The 18,832-nt window shown below is 34.8% G+C and overlaps 2 protein-coding genes across 3 annotated transcripts in view; one reads left to right on the plus strand and one right to left on the minus strand.

The window, feature by feature from the left end:
* Positions 1 to 18,832, plus strand: part of GALNTL6 (polypeptide N-acetylgalactosaminyltransferase like 6) — a 1,250,966-nt gene that overhangs the window by 547,558 nt on the left and 684,576 nt on the right. The window lies entirely within an intron of this gene.
* On the minus strand, positions 11,464 to 11,922 carry LOC117086125 (ubiquitin-conjugating enzyme E2 N-like). The gene has a single exon (XM_033215697.1). It carries the CDS (start codon positions 11,920 to 11,922, stop codon positions 11,464 to 11,466), a length of 459 nt encoding a protein of 152 aa, XP_033071588.1.

Genomic DNA, 18,832 nt, shown 5'->3' on the forward strand with positions numbered 1-18,832 from the left:
TTGAGTTCTAAGCTTAGTACCTGGATGATGAAATAATCTCTACAACAAACCCCTGTGATATGAGTTTACTTATATAACCACCTGCACATGTACCCGTGAACCTAAAATAAGAGTTAAAATGGCATCAGTGTTTTTTTTAAAATAATCAGAGAAGTAAGTACTATGAATCAGACTTGATTTGTTAAGTTTTAACCAAACATTACCTCTACTGGAGGTATGAATTTGAAGCTCACATTCCCTTAAAACTGGGACTTTCCTCACCACCAGGAGTGATCTTAATCTAGTATCCCATCAAACTGCCCCCTAACATCTGGGGTTACCCCATATTGAACACAGGCACCAATCAGCCTATCCATCCACCCACTGACCAAACCACTTCATTCCACTTCTCTGTGAAAGGTGAGACATGCATGATGGGTAGTGGTACCTCTACTATAACAGAATCCAGGCTGAATCCAAAAGATGCCCTGACATATGACTCTCAGCCCCATGGTAAGCTGCCAGGAGTCCCGGAACATATTGTTTTTGCTAAATGTACACTGATGTGTTTTCCCTTACTCCAGATCCCTTACACATCAGTATAAAATACAGAAGAGGCCCTAATGGCATGACTGCCCTGCTGACTTACTTAAGACCATAGGTGACATGGTTATCTAATAAAACTGCATGGGTTTCTTATTGCAAAAATGATCTAGGAATCAAAAGAAGTCACATTGAGCAGCAAAGATTCAGGGATGTATAATTCCAAGATCCACATCTACATTTAAATACCTGCAGCTTCTAAGTAGCAGGCAATAAGCCCCAATGGAGATACTGAAAGCTATAAGATCGTAAATGATGTATACATTCTTACGTGTATACTTTCTTCTTTTGAGAATGCTTTATCACAGCTGGCCTACAGTACCATTAAATAAGATTCACTTAATAATTATTACCTTGATTTTAGTCATATTGTACCTAGAAAAGTATATTTTCATCTAAAGTGGCATGACACATTTCAAAAGTGTCCCATAATTCTGTATTTATATTAAAAAGGTTAAAATTTCTAGGGTACAGATAAATTCTTCTTCCTAAGTGGACAGTATTATTGCTGAGTTGTATGAAGGCAATTTAGTAGTGACCATGGAACTGATGATTGACTTCTAAATTCGAATCAACACACATAGAGGAATCATGCGGTACCCTCTATGTAGGACAGGAAAAGAGGGAAATAGTGAGAGAGGAAGATTACTTCTACGCAGTCAATGTTGCACTTGACTGAATAACCCACACCACAACTGTTTGTGATAGTACTGCTCTTGTTAGAAATGTAAGGTATTATTAGTAGGTAGAAGCTGAAAGAGAATAGAAATGGCTACTTTCGATTAAAATGCAACTCCATTATGTTTTCATTGTATCAGACTTTCATCCAGAAGGTAGGATGTCTGTGTGAAATATTGCAACTTAAGTCCAGGTTTCACGGCCAGAAGCAATTGCTTTCAAGTCCTGTACAGAAGTTTGCATTCAGCTTCTTCAACTTGCTCCCTAATTGGCTTCCTCTATCTCTCCCTGTAATTGAAAAGTGTAAAGGAAACAACATACTCCCTTAGTTTAATATGTTAACACCTGATGATTAAGAATTGTGTGAAAAAGAGTACAGCAAATGAATGAATGATGATAAACATGTTTCAACCTTTAGGAAAGTTCACCACTCAATATATCTAAAATTGGTTTTTGCCAATTTCAGAATTCAGAAAGGTAATCTATTTTGTTGGTTTTAGTGAAAACTCAATTTATCGTATACAATAGTAATATTGTATGGTAAACTCACAGTCCTTACCAGTGTAGATCAAGAGTGTTTCTGATTATTATTTAGTACTGTGAAGGTCCTTTTCTCCTGAGAGAAATAACAAGGCATCATTAGTAGCAGATATAGAAAATCTTAGTTTCAACTTCTTTAATCCACTTTTCGTTTTTGGGTCAGGGAAGTGCAACAAGGGAGCTGAAGGCCAATGTACATAGCAAAACAAATACAAAACAAAACAACACAACAACAAATGCCACAGTATTTCACATCAATGCTGAGCCTCTTACATTCTAAGGTTTGAAAAAGCTTACGGTTTCTGGATCTGTACTTAGCCTAAAGATTGAACGCAAGATAATAAGCCTTTTCCAAGTCAGTGTATGATGAATAATATCAGCATATTCTATTCATTTTCAATGTCTGCAAATGGGGTTAACCCCCTTTTTTTGTTAGTGAGTCAAAATGGGGCAAAATTAGGCATATTGGTTGAGGAAGGGGCCCTGGATGATGGTTCCAATCAAATAACCAATGACACAATTTACAGGACTCCCTTTTCTCATTGTCAATGAGTGGTGGTGGTTAAATAGGTTATTGGGCATCACTCTACCTTTGCATTTTGGCTTTCCCTTTACTAGCTGTGTGATCATGAACAAGTTATTTATCATACTTGTCATGTACTCTTGGGAAATTGAGTTTCTCTATGTAAAGCTATTAGATGTCAGTTTGGTACAAAGTAAGCACTCAATAAATTTTGGCCATTATTATTCTGGCTATAAAATTCTAGAAATGAACTAGATGAGAGTTAGTAACATCTTCAACAACTTTGAGTATAAAATTCAGACTTATAGTTCATAGATTATAAAACGACTTTAAAAATAATCATTTCTTTCCTTCAACCCTACTGCTTATGAATAGGTACAACACATTGGTGAGAACCTCCTTTTAAACCTTTACAAAGAGCAGAGGCACAATCTTCAGAGGTCTCTCTCTGGTGTCCCTGTAAATTTATAAAGTTAATTCTGAAGTTGTACAACTAACATTTCAAAGAATGGCTCAATTACAGAACCCAACGAACTCTTTATATGAGGATTTCATGATTAATTTGATAATTTAAGTAATTTATAAATGTATTTGTTCACATTAAGTGTTATTAAATAAACTTAATTAATTTATTTAATGTAATAATTTACTATTGGACCCTCTCTACTACATTTGGCATTGCTCGCATTCTTCTTATCAGCGACATGCTTTTCTCATCTTTTCCTCCATGGGCTTTTCCTTGGACTTCTCTTCTGCTATATTTTTCTTAAATATTGATGATCCTCAGGGTTCCACTCATTACCCACAACTCATAATTGTGCACACTCTACCTGGGTGATCAGTTTCTTCATTCTGTACAATTAAACTCTTCTGAGGCCTCTGACCTGAACATTCAACAAACTACTGGACATCTGGAGTGAGAAGACATACTGATATTTCAAACTCAATGTGTCCACATCTTCTAATTTTAAATTTGAAAAGTTCACTTCCCCTCTTGACATCATCATCCATTGAAACTAGACACCTATAATTGCTCTTATGATTCCTCTTTCTTCCTCACACCCCACATCCAGTCAATGAACAAATCTTGCCAAACTTACCTCCAAAGTACTTTGTGGAATCATTATTTTCCTTCTCATTCCATTTGGCTGAGGCTTTAATTCATTTGCTTAAATTCCTGAAAGGTCCTTATAGCTTGTTGTTCTGTTCTGTTCTTGTTGTCTAATCAAATCCATTACCAAAATAATATTTATAACAATCAAAACTGGCAGTCTTCCCTTTCTATTTATAACTTTTTCTTATGCACAACATGTCAAAGTCCAGCCTCCCTGAAGAGGCCCTTGATGAGTTTTGTAGTTCATCTTTATCTATAGTCCATATGGCAAGTTTTGTCATGATAAAACCAAGATGCCAAATTTTTCTTCGCATGGCATATATTTATCACCCCATGTTTTATTAAATAATGTTTTCACTATCTGAAATGTATCTCTGTAACAGTTCCCTTCTTTCTGTGTTTTTTCTTCTAACTGGTTTCTAAGGCTCAAAGAGAGTAACATCTTCAGCCCACCTTCCCTGAAACCCTGCTACCTGCCACATCAGGCTACGCCATTTACTGTGTGGCCTTGAACAAATTACTTAAAAAAACAAACAAACAAACAAAAAACACTCCATTACTCAGTTTCTCTGATAGTAAAATGAGAATAATAATAATAGTCTCATAGAGTGGTTGTGGGTATTAAGAGAATGCATAAAAAATGCTTACACAGTCACTTGCATTCCAAAGCCCATAACAATTGTTGGTTTCTACCTTTGGAATCATTCCTCGTTACTACTATAGTACCCCGAATCAATATCACCACAATTTTCATTTGACTTGACTATGAGTTTATATCTGTCTTTACTACCAATTAACTCTTTGAAGAAGGGAAGTACCTGGGTCATAGTCAGAAAATTATTATAAGTTGAACTAATGTACATATTCACGAATTTGCTCATCTCTGGAAATAGAAATCATTCACATCTTTAAAACTAAGTGTATAAAAATAAATTTCAGTCATTAGGAGAATTTATTTCTTTGGTTCCTTTAATTAATTAAAGTGGTTGAGAGATTCTACAAATAGAAAATTTTACCACTGCACATTAATGATGTATGTCAGAAATAATGAAGCTCACAGAAACAAACTATACTTCTTTGCAATAATTATTTCCAAATGTTACAAGCCCATGTTCTGTTATGTTATTCCTACTTGAGAGAGTTTTTAAGTAATTTAAGGTGTGGTATTAATTATTTTAAACATGTAATTTGATTTTTCTGAGAAAAAAATTCAATAAAGCAGACAATGACATATTTAATAAAATTAGGACTGGACATAGTGGCTCATGCCTGTAATTTCAGCCCTCTGTGGGTGGCCAAGGCAGGAGGATCCTTTGAGGCCAGAAGTTGGAGTCTAGCTTGGGTAAAACAGTAGGAGTTTCTCTCAACAAAAACTTAAACAGTTAGCCCATTCTGGTGGCACACTTGTAGTCCTAGTTACTCTGGAGGCTATGGGAGGATGACTTGAGCTTAGAATTTTGAGGTTACAGTGAGCTGTGATTGTATCACTGCACTTCAGCCTGGGCCACAGAGTAAGACCCTGTCTCTAAAACAAACAAATAAACAAAAACAAAATTAGCAGCAGAACTTATCTAGCATCCATGTCAGGGGAGTCTTTTATTAAATGCAATAGGTATTCTATTTATTTAAATTGAAAAACCTTTGATCACTAGGAATTTTGAATTTCAAAAGCATGAACCTACTAACATTTGAAAAAAGATAACGTTTCTTCCCTTAACACTGAGTGTCGGTAGCAGAATGGCATGGGTTGGGAAGATAAATATTTATTGAACTATTTGATCCATTGTAATTTACAAAAGATTCAGAACTTTAATCAAAGAGTGTGTAGAGGAATCTGTCTTCTCTCCCTATCTATCCCTAATCCCTATCTATCCCTAATCAAAGTGGACCAAAAAAGATACAATAAGAATGCTCAACTAATGGACAGAGTAAGACAGACTTGCTAGATAGATGAATTGATGGATAGATAGATGCATAGCACAAAAAGAATCATAGAGAATTTTTTTCTCCCAAAGCAATTTTTATTCAAGTTAAAACTGCAAATGTATGGCCTGTGTCCCCATGTAAGACTATAAGTTACATAAAGGCAGACATAGGTGCTTGTTTTTGTCACTGCTATTTCCCCAATGCCTAGAATATACAATATTAGGATGTTAAGAGTTCAAGAAAGAGGAAAAACATGCAAAGTAACTCAACAGTCAAAGACAGGTTTATTTTGGAGAATAAACCTGAGAGGGGCTTCTGGCCAATGTCAGTCAGGAGCACGCTCCCTTAAAGACTAAGAGTATTAGGCCGGGCGCGGTGGCTCACGCCTGTAATGCCAGCACTTTGGGAGGCCGAGGCAGGCAGATCATGAGGTCAGGAGATCGAGACCATCCTGGCTAACACGGTGAAACCCTGTCTCTATAAAAATACAAAAAATTAGCCGGGCATGGTGGCAGGCGCCTATAGTCCCAACTACTCGGGAGGCTGAGGCAGGAGAATGGCATGAACCTGGGAGGCGGAGCTTGCAGTGAACTGAGATCACGCCACTGTACTTCAGCCTGGAGGACAGAGCGAGACTGCATCCCCCCCAAAAAAGACTAAGAGTATTTAAGTATTTAAGGGTTTAGGGCGAGAGCTTATTACAGGCTTGCAATTTTTCTGTGTGGAGGAGAAGTTTATTGTGGGGTTGGAATGTCTGTGGTGGGGGGGAGGTTATCTTGGGGCTGACCTCTCCCTGGTCAGAGGGGAGGTTATCTCGGGACTGGCATCTCTGGTTGGGGAAGGGTTTATCTTAAGATTGGAGTGTTTCTGGTTGGAGATGTCACTTGTGGTTCACAGTCATGCTGACATTAGCCATTAGGCTGATGCCCTTTTGGTTGGATTAGGCAGTTTTTTGATCAAGGGGAACTTTAAAATCATGGTTCTTGTCCAAGATAGTGATGCTTCTGCTCTGTCAGGATGCTTAATTAATAATTAATATTTGCTAAATAAATTAATGAATCATAGATGAAAATAAACTTTCCTTCCATTTCTGAAATCAGAGACCATACTCCCTCAGCACTCATGACTGCCAGGGACCTCAGCTTCAGTCCTTGCTTTGCTTATCTTCAGAGCCCTTCTTATAAAGTTGTGAGTTTATCTCCAAACCTAATATGGGAAATCTAAAAAAAAAGAAAAAAATCAAAATGTATGTAGTGTGAGCCTCCAAGATTTAACTTTTACGTAAGGACAAAAGGTCCTAGAGTTCTGTTAATTTGGTAACCTTGACAAAAATCAGAGACATTGTAAGAGCTTAAAAAGCTAGACTGACCCACCTTTAGACATCTGGTATAATTGAAGACAATTTCAACTTCCATTAAGACCTTTGTTATGTGCAGACCCTGTCAAAAAAAATGAGATAAGCTTTATATAACTGTAAAAAGCAGCAATTCATCTGCATTCATTTTAACTTGAAACCTGCTGGTAGAAGATATGAATTAGATAATTTGACAGCATGTGTTTTGGTGGTTGTTATAGCTTATGAGAGACTTTGTAATGTTCTTTTTCCTCACTTTATATTACCAAAGGTCATATTCCCACATTTTGTATTACTAAAGATAATATCAAAAACTACATAGTTTTTTGCCATTTATCAAAAAATAGTTTTCTGACACATTTTTATATAGATCTGGTTGATAGATTAAAAACAGTTCATTAGTTAAATCTGAATTTCAGAAAAAACGTTTAATTGAACCAGTTTCCCGTTTTTATATTTTCTGTATCTGACAAATCTGTATAGATCTGTATAAATACAAACTAAAAAAGTAGTTCTGGCCACCTCAATGTAAGTTTAGGAATGTAAATAAATAATTTCATTTGTAATCACCACATTGACATATTTTTATTTGTCATTTTATATAAAATATATAATAATTGTATTCCTTCTACTGGAATTAAAATAGTAGTGCCTTGTCACCTTCAGATGTTACCTGACTAATTGCCAAACATAGATGAATTGAAGAGACTTATGATAGGCCTCCTCAAGTACATACTCAGTACATGAACACTGACATCATTGTAGTAAGATCAACATGGGAAAAAATAACCAGCCTGTTTTTGAGTTAACAAATAGAAACAAATACCAGATGGATCAAAACACTACAGGTCTGTGTGAATAATTGTCCTCCTCCCCTCCCCCAACCTTGATTTTTTTCTCTTACAATTAAATTTATTGTAAGAGAAAAAGACATATCTGTCTGGTTATACTCAGATATCACCGAGTAGATTCAGTGAAAAGAGACTTTGACTCAGACTTTGACTATTTTCTTGTCCAAAAAAGTGAATATAATAATACTACCAGCATTCAGAAGTTGCTGGGAGGATGAAAGAATATCACCTTTTTAGTCTGTGTACAGTTAAGCACAAAATTAGTGCTAATTAGTTAGGTAACATCAATTGTGTATTTTTCTTACAGTTTCTCTCAAGGAATTAGAATTAGCTTCTGAGATTTAAGTTATAAAAGTAATACCCCATGAATCCTAGCAGGAATGTGCAAAGCACTTTGAAAGAGTAGTGGTGGTCCCCAAACCTGTAAGATGGCATACCTGAGTGTAAGCAGATAGGCGTGTCTTTTCTTTATATAAATTTAAGTGTAAACAGAAAATAGAAGTAGTGGGGAGGGAGAGTATTCACATAGGCATCACGTATTTTGATCTCCCTGGCATTTGTTTCTATGTTAACTCACAGATATGCTGGTTACTTTCTTCCCATGTTGGTCTTCCTACAAGGATGAAAAAGGTTGCTTACGAGGGTGGAAGCAGTTTCATTTCCATATATTTGCTTTCATTCATGATTAACTTGAGTCTTTTGCTGAGATCTGCTGACACATCGGGTTTCAGAAGTTGCATGGCTCAGGCGTACTTTTGATACATTTACCAAGATAATGAATGCCTTCATAAGGCCCCCAGACAGACCTGTTTCTTTGAGGTGGTACTGATAGCTCCATGTAGCCAATAATGGAATCTTCTTCTTAGTTGAATTTCTGCATACAGTCTGTGTTGGAAAAATTGTTTTAAACCATGTCAAAAAAGTTCATGTAAATACAGTTCTATCTGGCATTGAATATGGCTTAGTTAATCTCATTTACTTCTAGTTTTTAGAATATCTCAGTTCTGTCATGTATCAGAAGTTAAGGTAGGAATTGTGCTAATTTTTTAATGGACCTATTAATAATGCAGGTAGGTTTATCATTTTGTACATCTACAAATAAACAAAATAATGTCCTCATGAATTAAGCTATGCTATATAAAACGTACTGCCTATATGTATTCTTCCAAAGAAACTTAATCTTTTGAGAGAAAATATGTATATGTCGCATTAACATTGCTCCTAAGGTTAATGTAAATTTACTATACTCCAGACTTTTAAGCCTTGATTGGCAATACCCATAATGCTCCACAAAATGATAAATACTAGTTTTTAAATTTTTATTCAGTATTAACTGAAGACATGAAATGATACTCAAAATGTGTCTCAAAAATTCTTTTGTCTTTTATTATGAAACTTTAAAAAATACCAAGGAAATAGTATCTATAAATGCTTATTAGAAGAGTAGAATATTGGCGGGACACCGTGGCTCACGCCTGTAATCCCAGAACTTTGGGAGGCCAAGGCAGGCGGATGATGAGATCAGGAGTTCAAAATTAGTCTGACCAACATAGTAAAACCCTGTGTCCACTAAAAATACAAAAAAAAAATTAGCTGGGTGTGGTGGTGTGTGCTTGTAATCCCTGCTACTCAGGAGGCTAAGGGAAGAGAATTGCATGAACCTGTGAGGCGGAGGTTGCAGTGAGCTGAGATTGCACCATTGCACTGCAGCCCCGGCAACACTGCGAGACTCCATCTCAAAACAAACAACAACAACAACAACAACAAAAAAAAAAACAAATAATGGTAGAATATTAATCTGGAACCTTGCAAACTTGCAGTGGTTTTGTGGTACACCAATAAGTTTTCAATACCTCACATCACCTTTAAGCTTTGCTGCCCTCTCATATAAACAGGTCTAGAGATAGTTCCAACGTAACAGATCACAAAGCTCATCTAAAAGAGCAAGGATATTGTCAAGTGCTGTGACTATGATACTTTTCCAGTCACCTTTAACCAAAAGAGCCACCTGAATTATCTGCTGTATGATGTTCTAATAAAGAGTTCTAATATGGAAGTTATAGTTCTTAAATAAGTCCTTGTCGCGTGTGAAAGCAACACTTGGCAGTTCCAGAGCCTGAGTAGAATCTTCAGGCATAGACCCTCATGCTTGAAAGCAGGGAAGCCGAGTCAAGGAAAAAGGACCTTGCTTCAGCCTCTACTTCCATGTTCAGAAAAAGAAATATAATCACGTTACCAGCATCAGAAAGGTTGCTGGGAGGGTGAAAAGATATTACCAAAAAGATGTTTCTGAACTGTTTAGTTGGAAACAGTTAAGCACAAAATTAATGTTAATTAATTCGATAACACTAATTGTATATTTATCTTAAAAATACAGGAAACTAAACACGCGATTACTGAAATGCCAGTGATTTGAAGGAATTCAAATTAACCATACTTTGAGATAAATTAGAAAAATGTTTGGTTTTGTTTTTTAAAAAATTGATATATATTCAGATGAATAAAGATTATTGTAATTTGTAGTTACTACTCAATAAGTTTTTCTTTTATCCAAGAACTTTACTGCTGAGTAATATCATAAATTATCAATAATAGTAATATACAATGTGAAGAAATATACTGCATATACATTGATTTATAACATGTACCCATTATAAGCCAAAATTTTTGAGAAATACATTTTTGAGAGATTATACATTAAAAACTGGATGAAGTTGAAATTTATATTTTATTTTTATGAAAACGAGTATAGAGCCAGGTGCAGTGGCTCACGCCTGTAATCCCAGCACTTTGGGAGGCCAAGACGGGTGGATCACAAGGTCAGGAGATCAAGACCATCCTGGCTAACATGGTGAAACCCTGTGTCTACTAAAAATACAAAAAAATTAGCCGGGCATGGTGGCGGGCACCTGTAGTCCCAGCTACTTGGGAGGCTGAGGCAGGAGAATGGCATGAACCCAGGTGGGGGAGCTTGCAGTGAGCCAAGATCACGCCACTGCACTCCAGCCTGGGTGACAGAGCGAGACTCCCATCTCAAAAAAAAAAAAGAAAATGAGTATAGAAATTCATTTCATTAAGTGTTTTATGTTCAAGATTTTATGTAATTCCCTTCAATATTCAACACCAGAAGGAATCAGTCTGAGATCTATATTATTCTGGTGGAATTTAGTTTTTTAGTTTATTTTTATTTTCACTTATTTCTTGGAATAACAAAAAATATTTTACTCAAACATAAGATTTACGGAAGTTTCCAGACAAGCCATACAAAATGGTCACAAGCTTTTTTTGAAGGGGGGAATCTATACTTGACAGCAAAGTCACAGTGTTGTTATTGAGAGCTGTGATGTTTGTTTAACTTTCCCATTCTGGTTCAAACAATCAAGTTTGTCCATATTCACCATCTAAATAAAATTAGACCTGACTAGGGAACATATTCTAAAGAACTGGTTAGCTGTTTTTAACCAATGCAGTTAGATCACCAAAAAAAGTGGGAAAGGAGTTCATAAATTAAAATAAAACTACCTCCCCCCTCAAAAAATAAAACAAAATAAAATGAAAAACACCCATACCCCTGCAGCTAACCTGACAACTACCTTAATTCACAGTGCTTTACAATTAAACCTGGATTGGGGAAATGAATAAAAGCAGAGAGGGGCTACTGCTTTTAAATGTTTCCCAACAGTCCAGATGACACTTCTGGCCTCAGCTCATACTTTACAACAGTGAATCAGGACAAGACATAGATTTGCTAACGTGCATTTAATCACCAAATGACTGAAGAAGTCTGGGCTTTTGTTCTGTAATGTTTCTAAGACTGTGCCCATTAAATGCAAACCAAAAGAAAGAAGTCTTGGCAGAACAAGAGAAGTGATGCATACTTGATGATCGGATCAATTTAAATATTATTAATGACAGATAACCTAGTCCCTGCTCTAGCAGTTTCTATGGCTCGGGCTTCGTTGGTCTTCCACTGCTCCGCTATATAATTTGCTAATGGATCATCTGGATTGGGAGCATTTGACAAGGCCTGGATAGATAGCAGAACTGTGTGGTTCTGCAGGGCTGGGGAACACTTACCTTTCAAAATACCTAAACATATTCTCCCCAACTTGTCTACATTAGGATGATAAATTTTGGTCATGAAGCGCACTTTAGGGGCTGCTATTGGGTATTCTTCTGGAAGAAATAGTTCAAATTTGAAGGTCCTTCCCTCAAAGGGGGTATCCCGGGGGCCGGCAATGACCACATGAAAATAATGGGTGTTGCTCTCATATGCTTCTGCTTTGATGCCAGGAACTGGTTCTGCCAGCCAACGCTGGGTTTCCTTGATGATCCTGCGGGGCAGCCCAGCCATCCTGTCAGGTCCCAAGTTGGGCCTCTGGTCTCTAACTTCTAGTTTATATATCCTTGTTTTTAATGTACAAAGATATGCACTTTAGTAGGAAAAAAAAAAAAAACGGTTGTCACTGTTTAATATGCATCAATTAACATAAGTAATCTATTTTCGTGGTATTGCAGAACAACAAAGAAGAGCTCTTTCCTTAAAGCTTTAAAAATGTAATTGAAATCTGAAAACATATTCCATATAATTTACCATGAAAGGGAAGAGACGCTCTAATACAGTCATATTCAATTTTTTTGCTTTGTTTATTACAATAGACATTTAGAACATGTTATCCTTAATTTCAGTTGCTTTGCTGATTTTTCAGCTTGTCAGATTGTTTATTCCTTTTCCTTTTTGCAATAGAATGATAATGAGAATAAATTTTGTTTTGTGTGGAAATAAATTTATTTCTATAACAGTTAAATTGAAGTGATAATCTGATAAATCTGAATGTTATTTTAACAGTTTGTGCTCCTGTCATACTTTGAACTGTGAATTTTATTCAACTGCCCTCTATCAGGCAACCTTTATGAATTCCTGCATTTTGATGAAGGCATTGTAACAGAACAATAAAGTGAGGTAGAATAAACCTTTAAAAATTCCTGTGAAGATTATAGTTATTTTTTATTATTTGTTATTTTCTGCCAGAATTTTGGACAAAGAAGTTAAGACCTGTGCTTTGGATGAAATACAAATTATTATCTCCTTTAAAGCTATTTCCATTTTTCTTTTGTAATGAAAAGCTTATTGATATATAATTCACATAGCATGAAATTGACCATATAAAGTGTACAATTCAGAGGTTTTTAGAATATTTATGGAGTTGTGCAACCATCATCACTATCCAATTGTATAATATTTTCATCATCCCCAAAAGGAACCCACACCCAAGAGCAGTCACTCCCATTCCTCCCTACTCCCGGTTTTCTGGTAACCAGTAATCTACCTTCTGTCTCTTTGGATTTGCCTGTCTGGAAACTTTATATAAATGGAATGATTAAATATGTAGTCTTTTGTGGCTTTCTTTTTTCCTTTATTATATTATTCTGAAGTTAGTTCATTTTGTAGCATGTATCAATATTTAATTCCTTTTTATGAGCTATAACAATAATGAAATATCTTATGGCTATATCGCATCTATATTTATTGATTCATCAGTTGATGGACATTTAGATTGTTTCTACTTTTTGACTATTATCAACAATGCAAACATGAACATTGATGTGTCAGTGATTATAAAGACAGATATTTGTATTCCACTTGGGTATATACTTAGGAGTCAAATTGCTGCAGTGTATGGTAACTTTATGTGTAATATTTTGAGGACTGGCCAAACAGCTTTGCAAAATGACTGCTTCATTTTAAAACTAGAAATTTATGAGAATTTCCATTTTTTCATGTTTTCTCTACAGTTTCATTTTCATTGTTTCCTTTTTTTTTTTTTTGGAGATGGAGCATTGCTCTTGTTGCCCAGGCTGGGTGGAGTGCAGTGGCACAATCTTGGCTCACTGCAACCTCCACCTCCTGGCTTCATGCGATTCTCTTGCCTCAGCCTCCAAAGTAGGTGGGACTACAGGCCAACCACCACGCCTGGCTAATTTTTGGAGTTTTAGTAGAGACAGGGGTTTTCACCATGTTGGCAAGGCTGGTCTCAAGCTCCTAACCTCAGGTGATCCACCCGCCTTGGCCTACCAAAGTGCTGGGATTACAGGCATGAGCCACCACGCCCGGCCGATATTGTCTTATTTTTTTAAGTTTTATTATTCTATTAGGTGTGAGGTAGTATCTCATTGAAGTTTTGATTTACATTTACCTAATGAATAATGATGTTGAGCATTGTTTTATGTACTCGTCAGTCTTTTGTCTTTCTTTTTGGGAGAAATATGTACTCCAGCCTTTTGCCTGTTTTTTAGCTTGTTCTTTCATTGTTGAGTTGTAATAAATCTTAATATATTCTGAGTAAAAGTAATGTATCAAATATATAATTTGTAAGCATATTCTTCTACTGTGTGCATTGTTTTTTCATTTCTTTATGCGTCCTTTAATACACTAATTTTAAAATTTTGATAAAGTTCAGTTTTCTAAATGTTTTTGGTGTGATGTCTAAGCAATCATTGCCTAACAAAACTTTGTGAAAAGTTTCCCCTATGTTCTCTCTTCTAAAAGTTTTGTAATTTTGGCTTTTACACTTAAGTTTAAATCCACTTTAGGTTCATTTTTGCCTACTGTGTGAAGTAGAGGGTCCAAATAAATTTGTTGCCTGAAGAACACTGAAAAGACTCTTCTTTTCAACACATAATTGGGTTGAAAAGGTCATTGTGAAAAGACTATTTTCAAAAGACTGTTATTTCCCCATTAAATATTTTTAGAATTCAAATCTAAAATCAACTGATCATAAATGTAAGCTATATTTCTGGATGCTCAATTCTATTCATTTGTCTGTTCTTGTGTTAGTACACACTGTATTGTTATAGTTCTGTAATAAATCTGGTTATCAGGAAGTATGAATCTTCCAACTTTGATATTCTTTTTAAATGTTACTTTGGCTATTCTAGAGCCATTACATTCTCATATATATTTTAGGATCAGCTTGTCAATTTATTTGAGAAAAAAGTAATTGACTTTTTTGGTAGACACTGCATTGAATCTGTGTACCAAATTGGAGAGTATTGCCATCTTGACAATATTGTCTTCCAGTTCTTTTCATTTATTTAGATTTTCTATAATTTTTTTCAACAAAATTTTGTAGTCTTCAGTGTACAATTATTGAACTGTTGTTAAATTTATTTATAAGTATTTGTTTTTTGTGCTATTATAAATAAAATTATTTTCTTCATTTCATTTTTACATTTTTCATTACTAATATATAGACATCCAATTGATTTTAGATATTGACTTTGAATTCTGCAATCTTGCTGGAATTATTAGTTCTAATTTTTGTTTGAAGTTCTCAAGATTCTCTATATACAAGAGCATGCCATCTGTGAGTAGTCATGATTTTACCTCTTTCCAATCTGAATACTTACTTGCTTTCCTTGCCTAATTGTCCTGGCTAGAATCTACAGGACAATGCTGAATACAAAGGTGAGAGTAGACATCCTTGTCTTATTTCTGGTCTAAGATGGAAAGCATGTAGTCTTTCCTGCTTCAGTGTGATATTAGCTGTGGATAATCAAATTTAGGAAGTTCTCTTCTATTTGGTAGATGTTTTTCATCAGATTCAGGAGTTCTATTCTTACTTCTTGAAAGCTTTTATCATGTAAGGATGATAGATTTGTCAAATACTTTTCTACTTCTATGAAAATGCTCATGTAGTTTTTGTCCTTTATTGATATGATGTGTTATATTGATTGATTTTTGGATGTTATATCAACCTTGCATTCCTAGTGTAGTAACCACTAGGCAATGGAGTATAAGTCATTAAAGATGGGTCTGCATTTGGTTTGTTAGTATTTTGTTGAGGATTTTTATGTGTGTATTTATTAGAGATGTTAATGTATAGTTTTTTTCTCTTGTGATAGTTGTCTGGTTTTGGTATCAAGGTAATACATAGAATAAGTTCAAAGTTTTCCTTCCTTTTCTACTGTTTGCAAGAGTTTGTTAAAAACTGATATTAATTAAATGTTTAATAGAGTGTATCAGTGAAGCAAGTGAAGTGAAGTAGGGTCCAAACTTTTCACTGTGGGTAGTTTTCCTAATTCCTGTTTCAATCTCTTTACTTGTTATAGACCTTTCCAGTTTTTTTATTTATTCTTGAGTCAGTTTTGGTAGTTTGTGTTTGTCTAAAAATTTATCCTTTTAATCTAGGTTATCTAATTTGCAAGAGCACCATAGTTCATAGTATTCCCTGTTAATTTTTTTTTAATTTCACTAAAGTCAGTAACAATGCTGCATTTTTCATTCCTGATTTAGTAATTTGCATTTTCTCTCATTTCATCTTGTTTCATCTAGCTAAAAGTGTGGCGATTTTTTTAAACTTTTGGTTTTATTGGTTTTCTTTATTTTTTTTTCTACTGTCTATTCATTAATTTCCACCCTTAATGCTATTATTTCCTTCTTTCTCATTGCTTTGTGTTTAGCTTGCATTTTTACTTTTTCTAGTTTCTTTAGATTGAAGGTTAGGTTATTGATTTGAAATTCTTCTTGTTTTATACTGGCATTTACAAACATAAATTTCCCTTTACAGAATGCTTTAGCTGCATCCCCAAACATTTGTTCGTTTTATTAGAGGCAGGGCCTCACTATGTTGCTCAGCCTGACCTTGAACTCCTGGGCTCAATTGTTCCTTCTGTTTCAGCCTCTTAGTAACTGAAATTATAGGCATGGGCCACTATGACTGGCTAAGGTTTGTTGTGTTGTGTTTTTACTTTCATTCATGTCAATTATGTTGTAATTTTTCGTGTGTGTGTGTGTTTTACCCATTGGTTATTTAGAAGTGTGTTCTTTAATTTTCATACATGTTTAAGTTTTCTAATTATTCTTCTGTTATTGATTTTTGTTTTTAATTGTATTGTGTTTGCAGAAGAGATGATGAACTATTTAATAATACCTTTAAATTTATCTAGGTATGTTTTATAGCCTAGCATATGGTTTATCAAGGCACTCATGAGTACTTGACAAGAATGTCTTAATATATTCTGCAGTGATTGCATATTCTATAGATTATGGTTATACATGGTACCTAGTGCTGTTTAAGTCTTCTGTTTTCTTCATGATCTGCTGCCTAATTGTTCTATTCATTGTTGGAAGTGCAACATTGAAATCTTCAGTGTTTATCACTGAATTGTCAATTAGTCCTTCAGTTTTCTTAGTTTTTGCTGTGTGTACTTTGAGACTTTTTCCTGGGTTCAAATGTGTTTATACTTGTTATATCTTCCTGAATAATTGACCCTTTTTTCATTATAATGTATATATATATCTTTTGCTTTTATATCAGTTTTTGTTTTACAATCTATTTTTTAAAATATCGATAACAGCTCCCAGTTACTGTTTGTATAGTTTATCTCATTTTTGTCTTTTTACCGTCAACCTATTGTGTCTTTGAATCTTGTGGACGAAATATCATTGGATCATTTTTATAAAATCCATTCTTCCAAAGTCTTCCTTTTCATTGGAGTTTTACTTAATTACTTAATTGACTTTTAATGTAATTACTGGTAAGATATAATTTGTACATTATTTTTAACATATCTTTTGCTTCTTTGTTCCTCTATTCCTCCCTTACTGTTTTTTCTTGGGTTACATATACATATTTTGAAGTGTACTATTTATTACATTTATTGTTAATATACACACGCAAATATATATATATATTTTTTTTCTAAAGGTTGTAGTAGAAATTACAATTAAAACAATCTGGTTCACATTAATATCAACTAAAGTCAATATTATACAAAAATTTGCTATAAAAGAGCTTTCTTCTGTGTACTCCTGCATTGTGCTATTATTTAATCCCAAATTGTATCTTTATTCATTATATAAGCTGAAAAACACAGTTTTATAATTATAGCCTTATTTAATGCCTTTTAAATCAGATAGGAGAAGAAAAAAATTACAAAAATACAAAATACAAAATTTAATACAAATACAAAAATTAATAATAATTTTTATATTTACCTATTGCCTTAATCAATTCAGACCGCTATAACAAAAATACATAGACTGAATGTCCTAAAGAGCATACATATTTTTTCACAGTTCTGGAGTCTGGAAAGTCCGAGATCAAAGTACTGGCAGATCTGATGTCTGGTAAAGACACTTTCTCTGGTTTTAAGATGACCATCTTCTCATTATACCCTCACATGGTTGAGGGCAGAAAGACAGGAAGCAAGCTCTCTCTTGTCTCTTCATAAGAATATTGTTATAATCATTCTTCAGAGAGACAGAATGATTACAACAGTCATTATAACCTGATTATAACAGGGAAAGGGAGAGAGAGAAAGAGAGAGACAGGTGAGAAGGGATTTATTAGGGCAATTCTCTCACTCAATTATGGAGATTGAGAAGCTCCATGATAAGCTGCAAGCTGGAGAACCAGAGAAGTAAGCATTATGGCTCAGCCTAAGTCTGAAAGCCTTAGAACCAGGGAAGCCAATGGAGTAATTCAACTGCTAGCTCAAGTTTCAGAGTCCAAAGGCTGGAGAATCTGGAGTTCTGACTTCCACAGACAGGAGAAGCATGTCCCATTTCCAGAAGAGGGAGAAAAATTTACCCTCTGCTTTTTCGTTATAATCTTGCTCCCAGCCAACTGAATAGTTTCTACCCACATTGAAGGCAGATCTTCACCACTCAACCTACCAACTCAAAGGACAATCTACTCCAGAAATACCCTCATAGATACACCTGGAGAAGCCCAGTCATTCTAATCAAATGCCAAACCATCTGAGTTTCCTTTCCAGCAGAGGAGAGATAGGCTCAAAGCCTACTGAAGCATTGAGAATAATTAATGTTTTACCAGCTATCTGTGTATACTTTAATCCAGTCAAGTTGACAGCCAAAGTTGATTATCACAGGTACTAATACCATCCTGAGGGCCCCACCTTCATAATATTATTACCTCCCAAAAGGCCCACCTCCAAATACCATTCCATGGGAGTATGGTTTCAACACAGAATTTGGAGCAGAGTGTACACAAACATGTCCTTCATATCACCTATGTAGTAATCTTTAATATTAGTCCCTTTTATTTCTTCCTGTGAAGGCACGTTTTTATCTATTGTCTTTTCATTTCAACCTAAAGTTTCTTTCTTTGGTATTTTCTGTAGTACAGATATGCCAGGAATGAAATCACTAAGTTTTTGTTTATTTGAGAATATTTTATTTTTGCTTTCATTTTTGAAAAATTGATTTTCTGAATATAAACTTTTTGGTTGACTTTATT

The sequence above is a fragment of the Trachypithecus francoisi genome, unplaced genomic scaffold, assembly GCF_009764315.1.
Source record: "Trachypithecus francoisi isolate TF-2019V2 unplaced genomic scaffold, Tfra_2.0 Lachesis_group1, whole genome shotgun sequence".
Taxonomy (NCBI): Eukaryota; Metazoa; Chordata; class Mammalia; order Primates; family Cercopithecidae; genus Trachypithecus; species Trachypithecus francoisi.